The sequence below is a fragment of the Rhincodon typus genome, chromosome 5 (genome assembly GCF_021869965.1).
Source record: "Rhincodon typus isolate 14 chromosome 5, sRhiTyp1.1, whole genome shotgun sequence".
Taxonomy (NCBI): domain Eukaryota; kingdom Metazoa; phylum Chordata; class Chondrichthyes; order Orectolobiformes; family Rhincodontidae; genus Rhincodon; species Rhincodon typus.
In genome coordinates, this window is record NC_063336.1 from 59,605,177 (window position 1) to 59,623,667 (window position 18,491).

At 40.4% G+C, this 18,491-nt stretch overlaps 1 protein-coding gene across 1 annotated transcript in view; it reads left to right on the plus strand.

The window, feature by feature from the left end:
* Positions 1 to 18,491, plus strand: part of rnf217 (ring finger protein 217) — a 70,760-nt gene that overhangs the window by 40,860 nt on the left and 11,409 nt on the right. The window contains exons 2-4 of the mRNA XM_048597038.1: positions 668 to 901; positions 7,089 to 7,253; positions 10,621 to 10,822. Of these exons, the coding sequence (XP_048452995.1) occupies positions 668 to 901; positions 7,089 to 7,253; positions 10,621 to 10,822 (601 nt within the window). The remainder of the gene's footprint in view (positions 1 to 667; positions 902 to 7,088; positions 7,254 to 10,620; positions 10,823 to 18,491) is intronic.

Consider the following 18,491-nt stretch of genomic DNA (forward strand, 5'->3'; position numbering starts at 1 on the left):
CCCAAAGCCTGTCCATCACCTACAAGTTGGGAGTGTGATGGAATACTCCCCACTTGCCTAGTTGAGTGTAGCTCCAACAACACTCAAGAATCTTGACACCAACTAGAGTGAAGCAGACCATGTGATTGTGCTATTTCTTTGCTGTTGCTGGGTCCACATCCTGAAACTCCATTTTTAACAGCACTGTGCATGAAGCTATATCAAATGGATTATGACAATTCAAGTTCAGCTCAGGACCACTCACCATGCTGGAGGGAAATTAGGGTTGGGCAAAAAACGCTGTCATAGCCAATGACATTGATATCCCATGCGCAAATACATTTTTAAAAAATATTATTAAACTTCAGTGTTAAAGTTTTTAATACTTTTCAAGAATTCACAGGCAGTTCATTGTAGCAAGTGTTAAGTTTGTGCTAATTGTGGTTACACGATTGCTAGTCCTATTTTGCATACTATTGTTCAAGTTGGCTCTCATCTTTTCATCGGAAAAGATAAAACCATTTCCCATCAACACAAAATTATTTGGTACAATGGGACTGTAGTTTTTAGTAATTTGTTACTTTACAGCACTGAGCTGTATGAGATATGTGTGTGTGTGTTATGTATATATTATCTATAAAAAGCTATATACATGACTTATTCAAACCGTTGTCTTATCTGTATGCAGGTGCAGCTGGGAAGAGCAGAGATAAAATGCCCCATTACAGAATGCAGCAAATACTTGGATGAAAGCACTGTCATCTCCAATCTGCCTCGTGATGACATTGTCAAATACAGCTACTTTCTGGAGCTCAGCAGGGTGGATTCAAGCACCAAACCTTGTCCACAATGCAAACATTTCACTACTTTCAGACGGAAGAGCAACATTCCAACACTTACAAAATCAGAGAACAAGTTCAAAGTGAGCATCTTTCTCTCAAATTCTGTTCTAACTCCAAATGATTGGAGGTAAGAAATATCAAGGGGAAGAAGACACTGATGGGAATAGTACATAGGCCCCATAACAGTAGCTGTTCTGTATGACACAGAATAAATTGTGAAATAATGAGGGTTTGCAAAAAAGCAGTACACTGATCATGAGTGACTTTAATCTGAATGTAGATTGGGGAAAATCAAAGGTAGCCATCAGGATAAATTTATAGAATGTATTCTGAACAGGTTCCTGGTACAATATGTTGTGGAGCCAAACAGGGAGCAGGCTTCTTTTGATCGAGTGATGTGTTCTGAGGTAGGTTTCATAAATAATTTCAAAGTGAGAGATCACTGATGCAATAACAATCATAACATGGTAGAATTTAGCATTCAGTTTGAGGGTAAGAAACTTGAATAAGGAATAACTGTGCTAAACTTAAATAAGGGGAATTACATTAGGGGGCGGGCATACCTACTTGGAATGCACTGGGAAAGGAGTTTAGCAGAAAAGACAGTTATGGAACAATGGCAGACATTTAAGGTCATGATTCACAGCAGTTATTCCAGTGATAAATTTGGGTTCTAGAAAGAGGATAGATGAACTGTGGTTAACCGAGGAATTTAAGGATAGTATCAAATTGGAAGGAAAGAAACATACTGTGTGGCAAAGAGTGGAGGTACCAGTGGATTGAGAAAGTTTTTATAAACAATAAAGAAGACCAAAAATTAATAAATAGGGAGAAAATACACTGAGGGAAAACTAGGAAGTAACATAAATGTGGACAATGAAAGCTTCTTGAAAAATAATGAAAAGGAAAAGAGAGACCAAAGTGAATACAGGCCCCTTTAGAGAACAAGGCAGGGGAGACAAGAAATCACAGAGGAGTCAAATAAGTGCTTTGCATCAGTCTTCTCAGTAGATGATGCCAATAGCATTCCAAAAATGCTATGGTTGGGGAGAGGGGGATGGTGGAGATAAACAGTAAATATCACAGGAGATAAAGTAAAAGGGCGAAAGGCTGATAGGTTCCCTGAACCTGACAGATTACATCCTAGGATTTTAGAAGAAGTCACGACAGAGATAATAGGGATTGTTAGATTCAGAAAAAGTCCTAGAGAATTGGAAAACTGCCAGTGTAACTCGATTATTCGAAAAGGGAAAATGCTATAGTCTGTGCAATAGCAGGTGCTTAGAAATACATCAAGAGAGTCAGCATTGCTTCACAAAGGGGAAATCATGTGTAACAAATTTTTAACAGTTCTTCGTGGAGGTAGCATGCAGGCTAGATAAAGGGAACCAATAGATGTAATATATTTGGATTCCCAGAAGATGTTCAATAAGGTACTGCAAAAAAGACTACGTGGAAGATAAGAGTCCATGGTGCTGGGGTAATATATTAGCATGCAGAGAGAAATAGCTAACTAGGAGAAGACAGATGGGTTGAAGGGGACACTTTCAGGATGGCAACCTATAACTAGGGAAGTGCAGCAGAGATAGTGTTGGAGCCACAATTATTTACAATATGTATTAATGACCTGGACGACAGAAGTTTATAGACAATGCAAAAATAGATGGGAAGACGTGGTAAAGATGACTTAAAGGGTCTGTGGAGGAATACACACAAATTAAAGAAGTTGGCAAATACTTAGCAGATGGGAATATAATGTGGGTTAATATGATGTTATGCACTTTGGTAGGGTGAAGAAAAGAGCTGATTATTACTTAACTGCAGGAAGGTTGCAGATGGGATTTGAGATCCATGTGCATGAATTGCAAAAAGCAAGTACGCAAGTTCAGCAGGTAATGGGGAAATCAAACGGACTATTGGCTTTTAGTTCAAAGAAAATGGAGTATATAAATAGAGAGGTCATACTAAACTATTCAAGGCACTGGTCAGACCATACCTAGGATGATATGAAACATTTGGATCCCTTATCTAAGGATTCTGTCGTTGCAGGCAGTCCAAAGAAGGTTTACTCGGTTTATTCCATGTATAGAGAGATTTTCTCATGAGGTGAGATTGAGTAGGTTGGGCCTATACTCATTGGCGTTTAGCAGAACAAGAAGAGACCTTATTGAAACATGAGATTCTTGAGATCCTGTGCAGGATAGATGCAGAGTGGTTGTATCCTCCTGTGGAAGAGTCTTGGACTAGAGGGCATGGTCTCACAGTAAGGGCTCGCCCAGTAAAGACAGAGATCAGGAGGAATTTTTTCTCAGGGTAGTGAACCTATGAAATTCCTCACTAAGGAGAATTGTTGAGGCTGGATTCTTCAGTATTTTCAGGTAAATAATCAACGTTTATGATAATAAAACAAGAAAGCTGAGGACAATCAGAACATCCATGGTCTAATTGAATGGTGGAGCAGATGGCCTACTTCTGCTACATCTTTTGGTCTTATGGTGTTATAGTTTAGTCATTGAATAGAAGAGTCTACTGTAGATTGCTGGTAAGTTTGGCTGATTCTTAAGTATAATACCTGAGCTTGAATCAAGTCAAGTGTCAATTTGGCTGTTTGCTTAAAAGGTTAGTGGTTTTTACAAGGTTGTCAGGAGGAGAGTTAGAAAAGCTGATTGACATACAAGCAGTGTCTTCAGGCTAGGATAACTCTTGGTGGATCAATCAAATGAACAATAATGGCTCCTGTGAAGCTGTCTCCATTTTTGAGCATTTTGCCTTCCCAACAAAAAATAATACTGTAGTCTACTTGCAAAATTGTGGAGCAAACTGAGAACAAGAGAGCAATTTTCACTCATCGGGTGAAATCCATTTGGTAAATTTTAGGATCTGCATCAGCCAACAAAAGCAACGTTAAAGTCCATTAATATAGGTTCAAAAGCCTAAAAGGAATTGAGTCAGACTGACTTATTACAGGGAATTTTTGTTTTTAAATCAATACTTAATTTGAAAATTTAAAATGATTTTCAGTACAAGAGACTTTGGAAACAGGAAACAAACATTTGGCCAAGAGTCTCATTCACATCAAGTCCTGTCTTGTGATTCTTGGAGCAATTTTTTTGTGTGGTGTTGGATCAAGTTTGGAGGCCTTTAAAAGTGGTTGATGTGACCTGATTTCCAAGTGCCTGGTACCAGCAATTCTCAGCAATGCTGGATGATGGTGGGGTAGGTCCAGACCCAGTCATCTCCAATTCAGAGATCGGCATCTCGTAATCTCCCATCAATTTTTGTCATATCGACCTAACTTCTTGAGAACAACTGATTCATGGCCTTTCAGCATATTAGTGGGCCATAGTCTATGTTTGCAAATATGGCACACTTCCTGTTACATAGACACTGCTTTGCAGAATTCAACACACATTGCTAGAATACTTCACCTATTCTGTGTAAGTTCTTTCTCTCAGCAGTCACAATCTCTGACCAAGGATTTAAAGGACCTCAAGAACCATTTACAGTGCTGAATTCCTACCTACTGTGCTATCCAAGGAATCTAGATTGAATTGTCCAACTTAAAGATAGCCACCAGGAAAACAGAACAACTTTCCCTGCCAATATATTGCAAAATCTTAGCTCATAATCCTTAATTCATTTCCTGCTGCCCCATTCTTACAATCTTATAACTATTTACCAGATATGAAGGAAAGAACATTTACTTACTTACTTAGACTGCATCAGGATACCTCAATATGTTTGTCAGTGCATTTTTGTACTAAAATAACGAAAAAACTATGGATGCTGGAAATCAGAAACAAAAACAGAAATTGCTGGAAAATCTCAGCAGGTCTGGTGGCATCAGTGGAGAGAAAGCAGAGTTAACATTTTGGGTCCAGTGACCCTTCTTCAGGACAGATTTTTTGTCCTGTTGTCATGCAGGAGATACAGCAGCTCACTTCCCAATGGTGATATAAGAGTTCATGACCGGATAATTTGATATTAGCTGAGGCATTAAAATTGGCCAGAGCGCTAGTGAGTACTCTCCTGCTAAATACTGCCCTTGAACCTGCATCTACCCAAGAAGGCAGATCTGACCTCATTGTCATGTATCCTCTCCAAATAAACTACATCAAGAATTTTAAGTTACAGACCACACAAAATGAAGCAGCGCCATCAGAAAATAAGTTTACATCACTTACATGGGAGCAAATAATTTTCTTACACTGCTTTGACCTTGTCCAGAAAATGGTCTAATTTTCGAGAATTAAGGGAGCCACACAGGCAGGTGATAGTTTGTTCGAGATGAAGAAAGATGTGGCAGAAAATTTCCAGAGTCATGACCTCCGTACAATATGGACAGAAGGGTTTCCTTTTCTAAAAAAAAGTATCCTGGACGCTTGATTTGAGTTAATGTTGAATAAGTGTTGGGCTCCTCGTTTTACCTGACTGTGCATGCCTTTTTTTTTTGAATGGCTTCACCTTTACTTGTATTTTTGTATCTTAAGCTGGACCCATTTGTCAATTTGCCTCCATCCTACGTACCTTATGCTGCGAAGTTGTGAAACTTGCAAGACTGAAGTGATCTAGGATGTTCACTGCGCTGACTTTGCATCTGTATATGAGAAACCTCTCAACAAGATGCATGAACAGATTTGCATAGGTTACATTAATTTCATGCTGTATGAGTCTGGAGGTTGAACCCAATCTTGATTGTACGTGATCATATTTGTACAGTAGAGCACATGATTTATATTGTAGTTTGTGCTCAGGAAAAGCATGTAACATGTGCACACTCAGTACTATACACATATACAGCCTACCACGTACTTTTCTTTTCCTTCCCATCCTGCTTATGACCATAGCCGGGTACTGCTGCTCTGACTAAGAATTGATTTAGCGTGGATCATTCATCTGTAAGCCCAGAACATTAGCCTGGGATTCTGGCTTATTAGTTCAGTGACGATACCTGATGAGTGCAAGATGAAACGCTTCAACAAAATGTGTCTTATTTCAGCAGTACTCAGGCACTACCAAACAACTAAATCTGTCCATTTTTCAGACGAAGGTTTCTGCACTATTTACTGTCCCTTGTGTACCATCTATTTTCTGAACTTTTGACTTCGTCCCTTTGGAATCTCCAAAATATATTACTCGTGCTTAGTCTACCTGTTCTTTAAGATATGTTAATATTGAAACAATATTCCCTCTTCCCTGGAGTAAACCTCTCCTTGTAACTAAGGTATGTGGTTGGTTGCTTCCTAATTTCTTTGTTGATATCGGAACAAGACTGTCATTTCTGTAATATTATAGATGGCCAGATTAGTACCCTCAGCAGGCGACTTAGCACTTCCTGACTTTGTATGCTATCTTTCTGCTTATGCAGTCAAAGATTTAGTTTGCTTTTCTTTATGCACAGGTAACAATCGCTTTCTTCTTTGTCCAGTGAGCTCCTGCTATAATTATTATAACCATTGTCAATTTGAAGAAGTGCTTCACAGAATTATTTAGCAATCCTCCAGATCCTGGTGCCCTGGGACACAATTCTATTTTGGAGGAAAATACTCTGCATGTCTTTGGGGCTGTCGGTATTTTTCCTTAGTAGAAACTCTCAGAATACCTTTTTCCATATCAGTATAGATCTAGTCACTAATTAGCTGGTTTTGTTCCTTTCAGAAGCTTTTCTCCGAATCAATGCCTCCTTATCTTGTGGACTAATAGAGGTTTTGTGATGTACAATATCAAAAGCCAACTGATGTGTAGAAATTAAACAATTCACCTCTATTCTATGCACAGAATCCTTTATATTTCCTGTTCTTTCAACCATGCAACAAGCCTATTATTGTTTTCATGACCTCTATTTCAATTTCTAACTCTGATAGTGCAATTCACTCTCTGTGTACTGCTTTTCTTTATTTTCTATCTCGATATGTTAATTTTAGTTTAATATCTAAGCTGATCCATGTCCCTGCTGTCAAACACTTCCATCCCAGCCACATTACCACCTAATCCCATCTGTTCTGACTCTGAATTTTAAATGTAATGTGTGTCATGGGTTTTTACTGATTATTTTTTACTGTAAAGCCCCTTCAAGCAGACAATACCAGGGCCATGTTTAAAGGAAACTAGTAGCTTAAAATTGTAGACAGAGTACATTTTAAGTTCATTTTAAGGATTTTTCTTATAGGCCTGATTTTCCTTTTCTCAAGCCTTCTGAAAAGTCTCCCCTCTCTCTCTTCCTGACAATGTGATTGTTCTACTATATTTTATGCCTTGATCTTACAGATTCAGTGTCCTGTGTGCCAATTTGTTTGGTGCTTTAAGTGTCATGCGCCTTGGCATGAAGGACTAAACTGCAAAGAATACAGAAAGGGAGATAAGCTCTTGCGTCACTGGGCTAGTGAGATTGAACACGGACAAAGAAATGCTCAGAAATGCCCAAAATGCAAGGTGAGTTTAAAACTAGGTTAATTAATAATGTATTGTATTATTTGTGCGCAGAATGTTGGGCTTTTTTTTTGAATTGTTAACAGCTCACTAGTTGTGCCCCACAATTTTGTACAGTGAAGAAGTGATATCCTAGCCTGGATTTTGTGTTATGTTATGTTTTCCCCTGCAATTCTCTTAAAAGATCAGTTTTTGGTGCAGATTATATTCAATGTAAATTGAGTTTCCGTGAGCCTTTGCAGTAGTTTATAAAAGAATTAGCTCGAATCTGGAACAAAAACAGAAATTGATGGAGAAACTCAGCAGATCTGGTAGCACCTGTAGAGAGAAAGCAGAATTAACATTTTGAATCCAGTGATCCTTGTTCAGAACTAAAAATCATTTCTCTGCTGAGCTTCCTCAGCAATTTCTCCAGCAATCTCCATGTAGATATCCGGGGCGGCACAGTGGCCCAGTGGTTAGCACTGCTGCCTCACAGTGCCAGGGACCTGGGTTCAATTCCAGCCTCGGGTGACTGTCTGTGCACATTCTCCCCGTGTCTGCATGGGTTTCCTCCCACAGTACAAAGATGTGCAGGTTAAGTGGATTGGCCATGGGAAGTGCAGGTTTACAGAGATATGATGGGGGTGGTGGGTCTGGATGGGTTGCTCTTCGAAGGGTCAGTGTGGACTTGATGGGCAGAATGGCCTGCTCCCACACTGCAGGGATTCTATAAATTTCTGTTTCTGTTTCAGATTTCCAGCATCCGCAGTTCCTTTTTAAAATTAGAATCATTCTCTGCCCACACAACTTTTCTGTTTGCTAATAAATTGACCGATGTACCATTCTGTTGGTTTTTGAAAGAATTTTGGAATCCATGTGTGTGAATCACAAAGTTAACTTTCAGGTATAACATGCAATTAGGAAGGTAATTGGTTTGCTGGCCTTTGCTGCAAGGGGTTGGGAATGCAAAAATGAAGAAATCTTTTTGCAGTTACATGGGGCTTTAGTGAGACCACATCTGGAAAACTGCGTACAGCTTTCTTAATATGAAACTTGCCTTAGAGGATATGCAGTTATGGTTAACTAGATTTATTTCTGGGATAAGAAGGTATTCTATAAGGAGGGATTAAGTAGAATGGGTGCATGTTCTTTGGAGTGTAGAAGAATAGCAGGTAAACTCATTGAAGTGTTGTTTGCTCGTATTCATTGACATGACCCTGAGAAGGCTTGTAGGGATAATTGCTGAGAAGTTATTTCCTGTCTTTGGAGAATTTTGAACTAGGTAAGAGTCTCAAGATAAGATTTCGACCATTTACTATTAATGTTAGGAGAAATATCTTCATTTAGAGGGTTAAGCATCCTTGGAATTCTGTACCCAAGAGACCGTATGGCCTTTTGTCCCTGCTTTTCCATTCAATAAGATTATAGATGATCTTTGGCCTTAACACCACTTCCCTTAAAGCCCAAATTTATGTCAATCTCAGCCTTGAATGTCCTAATCAACTGAGCATTCTTAGCCCTCTGGGACTTAGAGGATTATGAAGCTTTGAAGTTTTGAGTGAAGAAATTTCTCCTCACCTCAGCCCTACATCGTTTCCCCTTTCTTTTACACCATCACCACAAGAGAGTGTAGGCACATGTTCCTCAATCTCCCCACCTCCACGTTAACTCCTGAGATGGGAGATGTTTTCCATCCAGTGAGCTTTGATTGCATAAAGGAAGTATATCCTTCCTTGGGTAAGGAGACCAAATAAATACTGAAGAATGTTTCCTACTGTATGAACAAGCAGCTCATTTGATCAACACCATCTTACGTATTCACTGTCTGTACCACTAATGCACAGTGGCTGCAGTCTATACCATCTTCAAGATGTACTGTGGCGACATATGAAGGCTTCTTTGACAGCACCTTCCAAACCCATGACCCCTACCACCTGGAAGAAATAGAATGCCATGCAGGCATGTAGAAACGTCAACTGCAGCAAGGCCTTCTCCAAGTTATAGGCCAAACTATGTTGGAACTCGATCGTGGATTCTTCACTATCACTGTCAAAAATCCAGGAACTCCCTCCCTAGCAGCTCTGTGGCTGTATCAATACCAGGTAGATCATAGATCATAGAATCCCGACAGTGTGGAAACGGGCCCTTTGGCCCAACAAGTCCACACTGACCCAAGGAGCACCCACCCAAACCCATCCCCCTATAACCCACCTAATCTACACATCCCTGAACACGATGGGCAGTTTAGCATGGCCAATCCACTTAGCCTGCACATCTTTGGACTGTGGGAGGAAACCGGAGCACCCAGAGGAAACCCACGCAGACACTGGGAGAATGTGCAAACTCCACACAGACAGTCGCCCGAAGCTGGAATTGAACCCGAGTCCCTGGTGCTGCGAGGCAGCAGTGCTAACTGCTGTGCCACCGCGCCGCCCCAGGTAGATGCAACAGTTCAAGAAAGTAACTCACAGCTACCCTATCAAGGGAAATTAAGTTGGTAATAAATACAGGCCTTATTGATTACACTAAGACCCAAGAATTTATTTATGAAAATCTATATGCCTGATGTGGACTCATCAAAACACTGCAGTTGCAGAAAAGTTTCCTTACTCTTGTACCCTTAACCATCTTGCAATAAAAAACAGCCTTTGCCTATGGTTCCACCTGTCCTGGATTGTATCTGAATAGGTTGATTAAAAATATCTTCCCTTTTCTCGGCTGTACCTGTATGTTAACTTTCAGTCTTCATGTACAAAGAACACCCAGAGCCCTCTGAACACCAACTATTTAATAGCTTCTCATTCAAAAAGTATTCTCCTTTGCTATCTTGCCTACTAAAATATCTCCCATATTATATATAGTTGCCACCTTGTTACCCTATTTCATTTAACTTCATAAACTTTTTTAGACTCTATCCTCTTCCAACCTGAGGAGACAAAGAAAACACTTCAGAGAATGTGTGCAATTTGTACCTGTTAGACCAACAGCAGCCAAACTGGAGAGTGTACCCTATTGTTCAGATCTTGAGCTATGACAGAGCACCCTTATTAACTTTTAATTAAAGCTGCAAGCCCACAGTAAGCTTGCTTGCCACCATCGTGATGGTGGATGCTTGAGTGGAATACTTTTACAGCAAAATTATCCCTCTTGGAGATGTAGCTGCATATGCCCCTAAGCTCAGTGTTATGGGGAGGGAGTAAGAAAACTCTTCATCACTTCTAATGGGTTTAATAAATGACTGAACTGATGTGCTGTGTGGATTGAGAGCTGTAGGCACAAAGCTTAACTCCTTCTAGAGTTTTCTGTGATATTTCTTTAAAATTATGAATAATACTGAAACCTAATGCTGGTAATTTTTTGTTTTCTTTATAAACAACTACATTAAAAGATTCACATCCAGAGGACGGAAGGCTGTGATCACATGAACTGCTCACAGTGCAACACCAACTTTTGCTACCGTTGTGGGGAGACATACCGGCAGCTTCGTTTCTTTGGCGACCATACTTCAAACCTAAGTATTTTTGGATGCAAGTATCGCTACCTCCCTGACAGGCCACATTTACGAAGATTAGTCCGGGGTTCTGTCTGTGGTAAGCAGCAGATTTTAATTGTTTTAGGCTTTAAGTGTAGTGGGAAAGGGGAAGGAAATTTCCTTTGTGAATATCACACTTTTTAAGAAAGAAAGTACAAACTCGATCTTTATTAAGTTTTTGAATGCAAGGAAAACGAGAAAAAAACTATCTGTCATGTATTACATAATTAATCAATAAGACTAGCTTGCACCTCGTGATGTCAGCTCATTACAGGACTGAATGCTGATCGCCATCTAAAGCTTTTGATTCTCGACAGCCATCTACATAGTGCCATTTGTACAGGTTTACAATCCTCTCCAATCAGTCTGTCCTGGTAAATAATCTGATTAACTTGCATTTTTTTGTACTGGAACATCTTTCTCTCCTTTGGATGCAATCATTGTTGACTATTTAAACAAAGGACATACAAGAGTATACTGCCATTTACTGTGAAGAACAATGAAACTCATCAATAATTAATATTTAGCGCTAAGGTACTGGTGGACACACAATAATAAAGAGAGGCACTTTCTTGGAAAATGCAGCAACAAGTTTGCGACCAGTCTGATTTAGCCTTGAACAGTTGCTCTGGAGCGAGAGAACGTTTACTAAGGAACTGTATTTGTGATGGGTACTGAAGGCAGTGAGGCCTTCTCAGCTGAAATCTGTTCTTTTGGTGCCTGATGGGATTGATGTAGGAGAGAGACAGTGGAATAAGACTGGGTCCCAAAATCTGATGGTATCACTTATTTGTTTCCAGATTTGTTCCTTCACCTATTGTAATACACTGTTTATTAAGCTTGTGTTGGAGTTTGCAACCTTGGTCTAAAATCAACGCTGAGATGAGCTTCCAATCACATGCCTTCATTAAGACTGCCCATTTCTACCTATGTGAATTCATTCAGTTCCACCTTTCTACAGCTCATTCGATGCTGAAACCCTTGTTCGTGCTTTTTTGTTACTTCTCGACTTGACTCTTCCTGTCCACTCCTGGTTGGCATCCCATATTTTAGACTTTTCAAACTTGAGGTCGTCCAAAACTCAACTCTCCGTGACGCTGCATGTACCAAGCACTGTTTACCTACCACTCCATTGCTTGCTGACTGTCACTGGTCAAGGGATACATTTATTTTAAAATTCTCAAGTGTGTTTGCAAGTTATTTCATGGCTTCTCTAATTATGACTTCTTGAGCTTCATTGATCTTAATTGTCTACCATTAATGGTCATGCCTTCAGTGACTATTTTCTAAATCCTGGAATTTTCTCCCAGAACTGCCTCACTTTTTTCTCTCAAAGTGTGTCCTTAAAACCAACATCTTTGCTCAAACCTTTTGGGCAATTACCCCATGAGCAGTTTGCTGTTAAATGTTACTGTATAATGCTCCTGACAAGTGCCTTGAATATTTTATGATGTTAAAGGTGCTTTTTGAATACATTATTCTGATAAAATGTAGTTGGTGATTTGTCAAGTATTATGTGAATTTGCTGCTGTTGTTCTTAAAAGCTAAATTCTTGATACAGTCAAATAAATAATGTAGTATGTATAGTGTAATATTATATAAAACTCCCTGTTAATTTTTAATAACTAAATTGTATGTTAGCACAATCTTTACACTGCCTGTAAATATGGGGAGGAAATGGCCTAGTGGTACTATCGTTGGACTGTTAATCCAGAGACCCACATTACATTCTGGGAACCGGGGTTCGACTCCCGCCACAGCAAATGATGGAATATGAATTCAAAAAATACCTAGATGGTCGTGAGTACGTTGTCAATTGTTGGAAAAACCCATCTGGTTCACTAATGACCTTTAGGAAAGGAAACTGCCATCCTTACCTGGTCTGGCCTATATGTGACTCCAGACCCACAGCAATGTGGTTGACTCTTAACCTACCCTCTGGGCAATTAGGGATGGGCAATAAATGCTGCCCTAGCCAGCAGCACCCTCATCCCATGAATGAATATAGGGAAAAAAAACATAAAATATAGACTGTAATTAAGTAAGTGCACTTCAGTCCAAACTTGTTGAATGTTGACAATAGATTTTTTGCCAATTTTGCAGATTAGTTTGGTTGGATTTTGACCATTCCATTGTTCCATATTTATATAGTGACATAAATACAAGTTAGAATTAAATATAGAGGCTGTATGCTTTTGGTGGAATAAGAATATATTTTATGTCAGTGAAAACAAGTATTAATCTTTCTGTTATAAGCCAATTGCACAACCACTTTTACTTCAGTTGAAAGTGGTTTCACATACATTCATACTTTGGTGCAAGTGTAGTGTTGCAACAACTTTCCTTCAATAGCACCTTCCAAGCTCTACTATCTATAAGGGAAAGTTTAAAGGCATGTGTTGGATTGAAAAATCCTGCAAGTTCCCCTCCAAATAACACACTGTCTTGATGAGGAACTATAACTCATTCCCTTCACTCGTCCAAGCAAGAGGAAATATTCTATCATAATTCTGACTTGTGACTTGCACATAGTGGATAGACTTTGCAGAGTCATGAGGTGAATTACTCATTGCAAACATCCTAGTGTCTGAGTAGCTCTTGCAACCACAATATTTATGTAAATACTGTGGCTAGTCCAGTTCAGTTTGTAGTCAACTTCCAGAATATTGATAGTGGGGGATTCAGTGCTGGTACTGTTATTGAATGTAGGAGGAGCTAGCTAGTTAGATTCTCTCATACTGAGTGTGGTCATTACTGGCATTTATCTAGTATTACTGTTACTAGCCACTAGTCAACTCAATCCTGAATGTTGTCTGGGTCTTGCTGAATATGGATACAGATTTCGGAGCATCTATGGTGTTGTGAATGGTGCTGAATTTTGTGCAATTATTTGCAAATGTCCTCACATCTAACCTTTCTGATGGAAGGAATATCATTAATGAAGCAGCTGAAGATGATTGCGACTTAGATACTGCTCTGAGGAACTCTTGCAGAGATGTCCTGGAACTTAGATGTTGACCTCCAATGACCACAACCAACTTCTTTTGTGTCAGGCATGACTCCAACCAACGGAGAATATGCCCCATGATTCCCATTGACTGCAGTTTTGTGAGACTTCTCAACTGTATACTTGTGGCATTGATGGCAAGGGCAGTCATTGTCACCTGACCTCTTCAGTCCATGTTTGAACTAAGGCTGCAATGTGGTCAAGAGATGAGTGGCCCTGGCAGAACCTAAAATGAGCATCAGTGAGCAGGTTATTGCTAAACAAGTGCCACTCGATAACACTGTTGATGACCCCTTCCATCTTGGAGTCATAGTCATAGAGTCATCACGGAAACGGATCCTTCAGTCCAACCAATCCATGCCGAACATAATCCCAAACTAAACTAGTCCCAACTTCCTGCTCCTGCCCCATATCCCTCCAAACCTTTCCTATTCATGTAATTATTCAAATGTCTGTTAAACGTTGTAATCGTATCCGCATCCATCACTTCTTCAGGAAGTTCAATCCACATGCAAACCACCTTCTGTGTAAGAAGTTTGCCTCTATTGTCTTTTTTAAATCTCTCTCCTCTCTCCTTTAAAAATGTGCTCCCCAGTTTTAAAATCCCCCATTCTAAGGAAAAAAAACAACTAGTATTAACTCTATCTATACCCCTCATTATTTTAGAAACTTCTGCAAGATCACCTCTCTACCTCCTACACTCCAGTGAAAAATGTCCCAGCCTATCCGGCCTTTGTTTGTAACTCGAACCTTCCAGACCTGGCAGCATCCTGGTAAATCTCTTTTAAACCCTCTACTTCCTATAACAGGGCGACCATAACTGGACACAGTATTCCAAACGAGGCCTCACCCATATCCTGTACAACCTCAACATGGCTTCCCAACTCCTATACTCAAAGCACTGAGCAACGAAGGCAAGCATGCCAAACGCCTTTTTAACCACCCTGTCTAAATGTGACACAAACTTCAAAGAATTATGTACCTGCACCCCTTGGTCCCTCTGTTCGACAACACTACCCAAGGCCCTACCATTAATTGTATAAGCCCTACCCTTGTTTGTTGGACTAAAATGCATTACCTTGCATTTATCCAGATTGAACTCCATCTGCCATTTTTCAGTCGATTGACCCATATGATCAAGATCCCTTTGTAATCTTAGAAAACCTTCCTGACTGTCTACTGTGTCACCAGTTTTGGTGTCGTCTGCAAACCATTGACGATTGAGACTAGAATGAAGGACGGTAATTGTCCTACTTCTTGAATTCAGACATACCCGGGTAATTTTCTACATTGTCAGGTAGGTGCCGGTGTTGTAACTGTGCTAGAAATGCTTGGCTAAAGGTGTAGCAGGTTCTGGGCACAGTCTTCAGTGTCACTGCTGGAATGTTGTCAGGGGCCCATTGCCTTTGCAGTATGCTGTGCCTTTAGCAGTATCTTCATGATAACAAATAAACAGTCTAACCAATGCCACCATTTCAATCAATTTCAAACCTTTCAAGCTTCAGAACCACCTTTTTTGACCAAGATCTGAGCAGCAGCATCGTCATTGGTATAAACCAATACAAAATATTTGTTTAATACTTCAGCCATGTCCTCTGCTTCCATTCATAAATCCCCTTTTTGGTCACTAATCGAACACCAACATCCTCTGAACGCCATTTTACTATTTCCATCACTGTAGAAGACTTTTGAATTCCTTTTTATGTTGACAACCATTATCTTCTCATACTGTCTCTTTTTGTTTCTTCAATTCCCCTTTTAAAAATTCTACATTTGACCTGCTTCTCAATAATCTGATCTGACTGACAGCTCTCGGCACAATTTTCTTCCTTTATTTCAATCTTTACCTCCTCCTTCATTCGGGGGCTTTGGATTTGTTTGTCCTGCCTTTCTCTTCATAGGAATATTTTGACTGTACTTGAACTGTCTCTTCTTTAAAGGCAGCCCATGAGTTTTGCCTGCTAAAATATCTTGGCCAGATCCATTCTTGTCCCATTGCAGCTGACTTTCCTTGGTTAATTACACTTACTTTGGATTGTTCCCTGCACTTTAACCAATCTGTGCTATATGACACAATGATCGTTGTCACCTAACTGTTTGTCTAATTCTATTTAATCCACTTGTCCCACCCCATTCTGAAAAACAAAGTCCAGCAATGCTTCATTTCTCGTCAGACAGGAAATATATTGCTGCATAAAATTTTCCTGAACAAACTCTAGGAACTCTCGTCCCCCTCTACCCTTTGAACAACCACTAGTCTAGTCTTTATCCAGGTAATTAAAGTGCCCCATTGTACCTACTCTCGAGTTCCAGCACTTCTGTGTCTTAGAAATCTACAGCAAGGAAACATGCCCTTCAGCTTGCCCATGCCATCCAATTTTCACAGTTTAAACAAGTGACATTTGCCTGTGTTTGGTCCATATCCTTCCATACCTATCCCATCCGTGTTCCTGTCTAAATGTTTCTTAAATGACAGAATTGAACTCACTTCCACCACTAACTCTGGCAGCCCATTCCAGATGCTCACCAAGCTCTGTGTGAAAAGATAGTCCTGCTCTCTGGACCATTTTGTATCTTTCCCCTCTCGCCTTAAACCTATGCCCTCTAGTTTTAGACTCCACCAAGTTGGGAAAAACTGTTGGCCATCTACCTTATCTGTGCCTCTCATGATTTTATAGACCTCTGTAAGGTCACCCCTCAGTCTCCTACACTCCAGGGAAAAAGGTCCCAGCCGACGCAACCTCGCCTTGTAATTCAAACCTTCTAATCCAGATAGCACCTTAGTAAATCTTTGCTGCACCCTTTCTAGTTTAATATCTATTTTCATTGAATCATAGAATCCCTACAGTGTAGATAGAGGCCATTCTGCCCATCAAGTCTGCACCGATCCTCCGGAGAGCATCACATCTAGACCCCATACCTGTAAGCCCACATGTACCACAGCTAATCCACAGAGCCTACACCTCCCTGGACACTACGAGGCAACTTAGCATGGCCAATCCACCTAACCAGCACATTACTTTGGACAGTAAACTGTTTTAGAGTCATAGAGTCATGGAGATATACAGCACAGAAACAGACCCTCTGGTCCAACTCGTCCATGCCGACCAGATATCCTAAATAAATCCAGTTCCATTTGCCAACATTTGGCCCCTATCCCTCCATACCCTTCCTATTCATGTAACCATCCAGATGCTTTTTAAATGTTGTAACTGTACCAGCCTCCACGACTTCCTCTGGCAGCTCATTCCACACACACACCACCCTCTGTGTGAAAAAGTTGCCCCTCAGGTCCCTTAAACCTATGTCCTCTCGTGTTGGACTCTGCTACCCTGAAGAAAAGACCTTGTCTATCCACGCTATCCATGCCCCTCATGATTTTATAAACCTCTATAAGGTCACCCCTCAGCCTCCAATGCTGCAGGGAAAATAGTCCCAGCCTATTCAGCCTCTTTCTATAGCTCAAACCCTCCAACCCTGGCAACATCCTTGTAAATCTTTGCTGAACCCTTGCAAGTTTCACAACATACTTCCTGCAGCAGGGAGACTAGAACTGAATGCAGTGTTCCAAAAGTGACCTAACCAATGTCCTGTACAGCTACAACATGACTTCCCAACTCCTTTACTCAATGCACTGACCAATAAAGGCAAGCATACCTTCTTCACTATCCAATCTACCTGGGACTCCACTTTCTGTTTTGGTTAGCACTGCTGCCTCACAGCACCAGGGACCCGGGTTCAATTCCAGCCTCGGGTGACTGTCTGTGTGGAGTTTGCACATTCTCCCTGTGTCTGCGTGGGTTTCCTCCGGGTGCTCCGGTTTCCTCCCACAGTCCAAAGATGTGCAGGGTAGGTGGATTGGCCATGCTAAATTGCCCATAATATTCAGGGATGTGTAGGTTAAGTGGGTTATAGGGGGATGGGTCTGGGTGGGATGCTCTCAGGATCGGTGTGGACTTGTTGGGCTGAAGGGCCTGTTTGCACACTGTAGGGATTCTATATAAAAAAAAAATTCCATTTAAAACAAAACTTCCAGCACTGGCTGGTCCAGACGCATTGTGCTCTTCCAGGGTGTAGGGAGGTTCATTAATTTCACGCAGCAATTTTCACACAATCATTGTGGTGTCAGATCCTGTCTTCCACTGCACATCTGCATGTGTAAAATGCACCAGCGGTGTATAACAACAGCTGGGAGAAGCAGATCAGGGTTTACCAAGAATGTGGCATTCTTAAGAATATAAGGGTATCAATAATTGCATTCCCAAAAACATTTGTGCACCTCTGACCAGTATCTGCCTTTTTATCCACAGACCTATTTCTGCATTCTCAAATCATGTGCTTGTTGCCACTGCCAAAGAAATGTTCAAGTTTATGTTCACTCTCCAGGGAATTCTCACAAGGCACAGAATGTGAAGGAATTAAGAGTTCTCTCAATGTTCAAGGGGAAAGTTAAAATTCAAGGTCAGCTTCTGACTGATATGGGTTACAAGCGTGGGTTACTGTACTTGTGAGGGTCTGTAGACATTGCAGGAAAAATCCTGAATTGAATCTTATTTGCTAATCATAAATATGTTGGAACAACAGATCATTGAGGTCAGTAATGCTTTATTTCCTGCTTTACAACAGTGACTGTACATCAAAATTAGTAATTTGTTGTAAAGCATTTTGTAAAGTCCTGGGTTCTAAAAGGCATTCATTGCATTAGTTTTCTTTTTTTAAT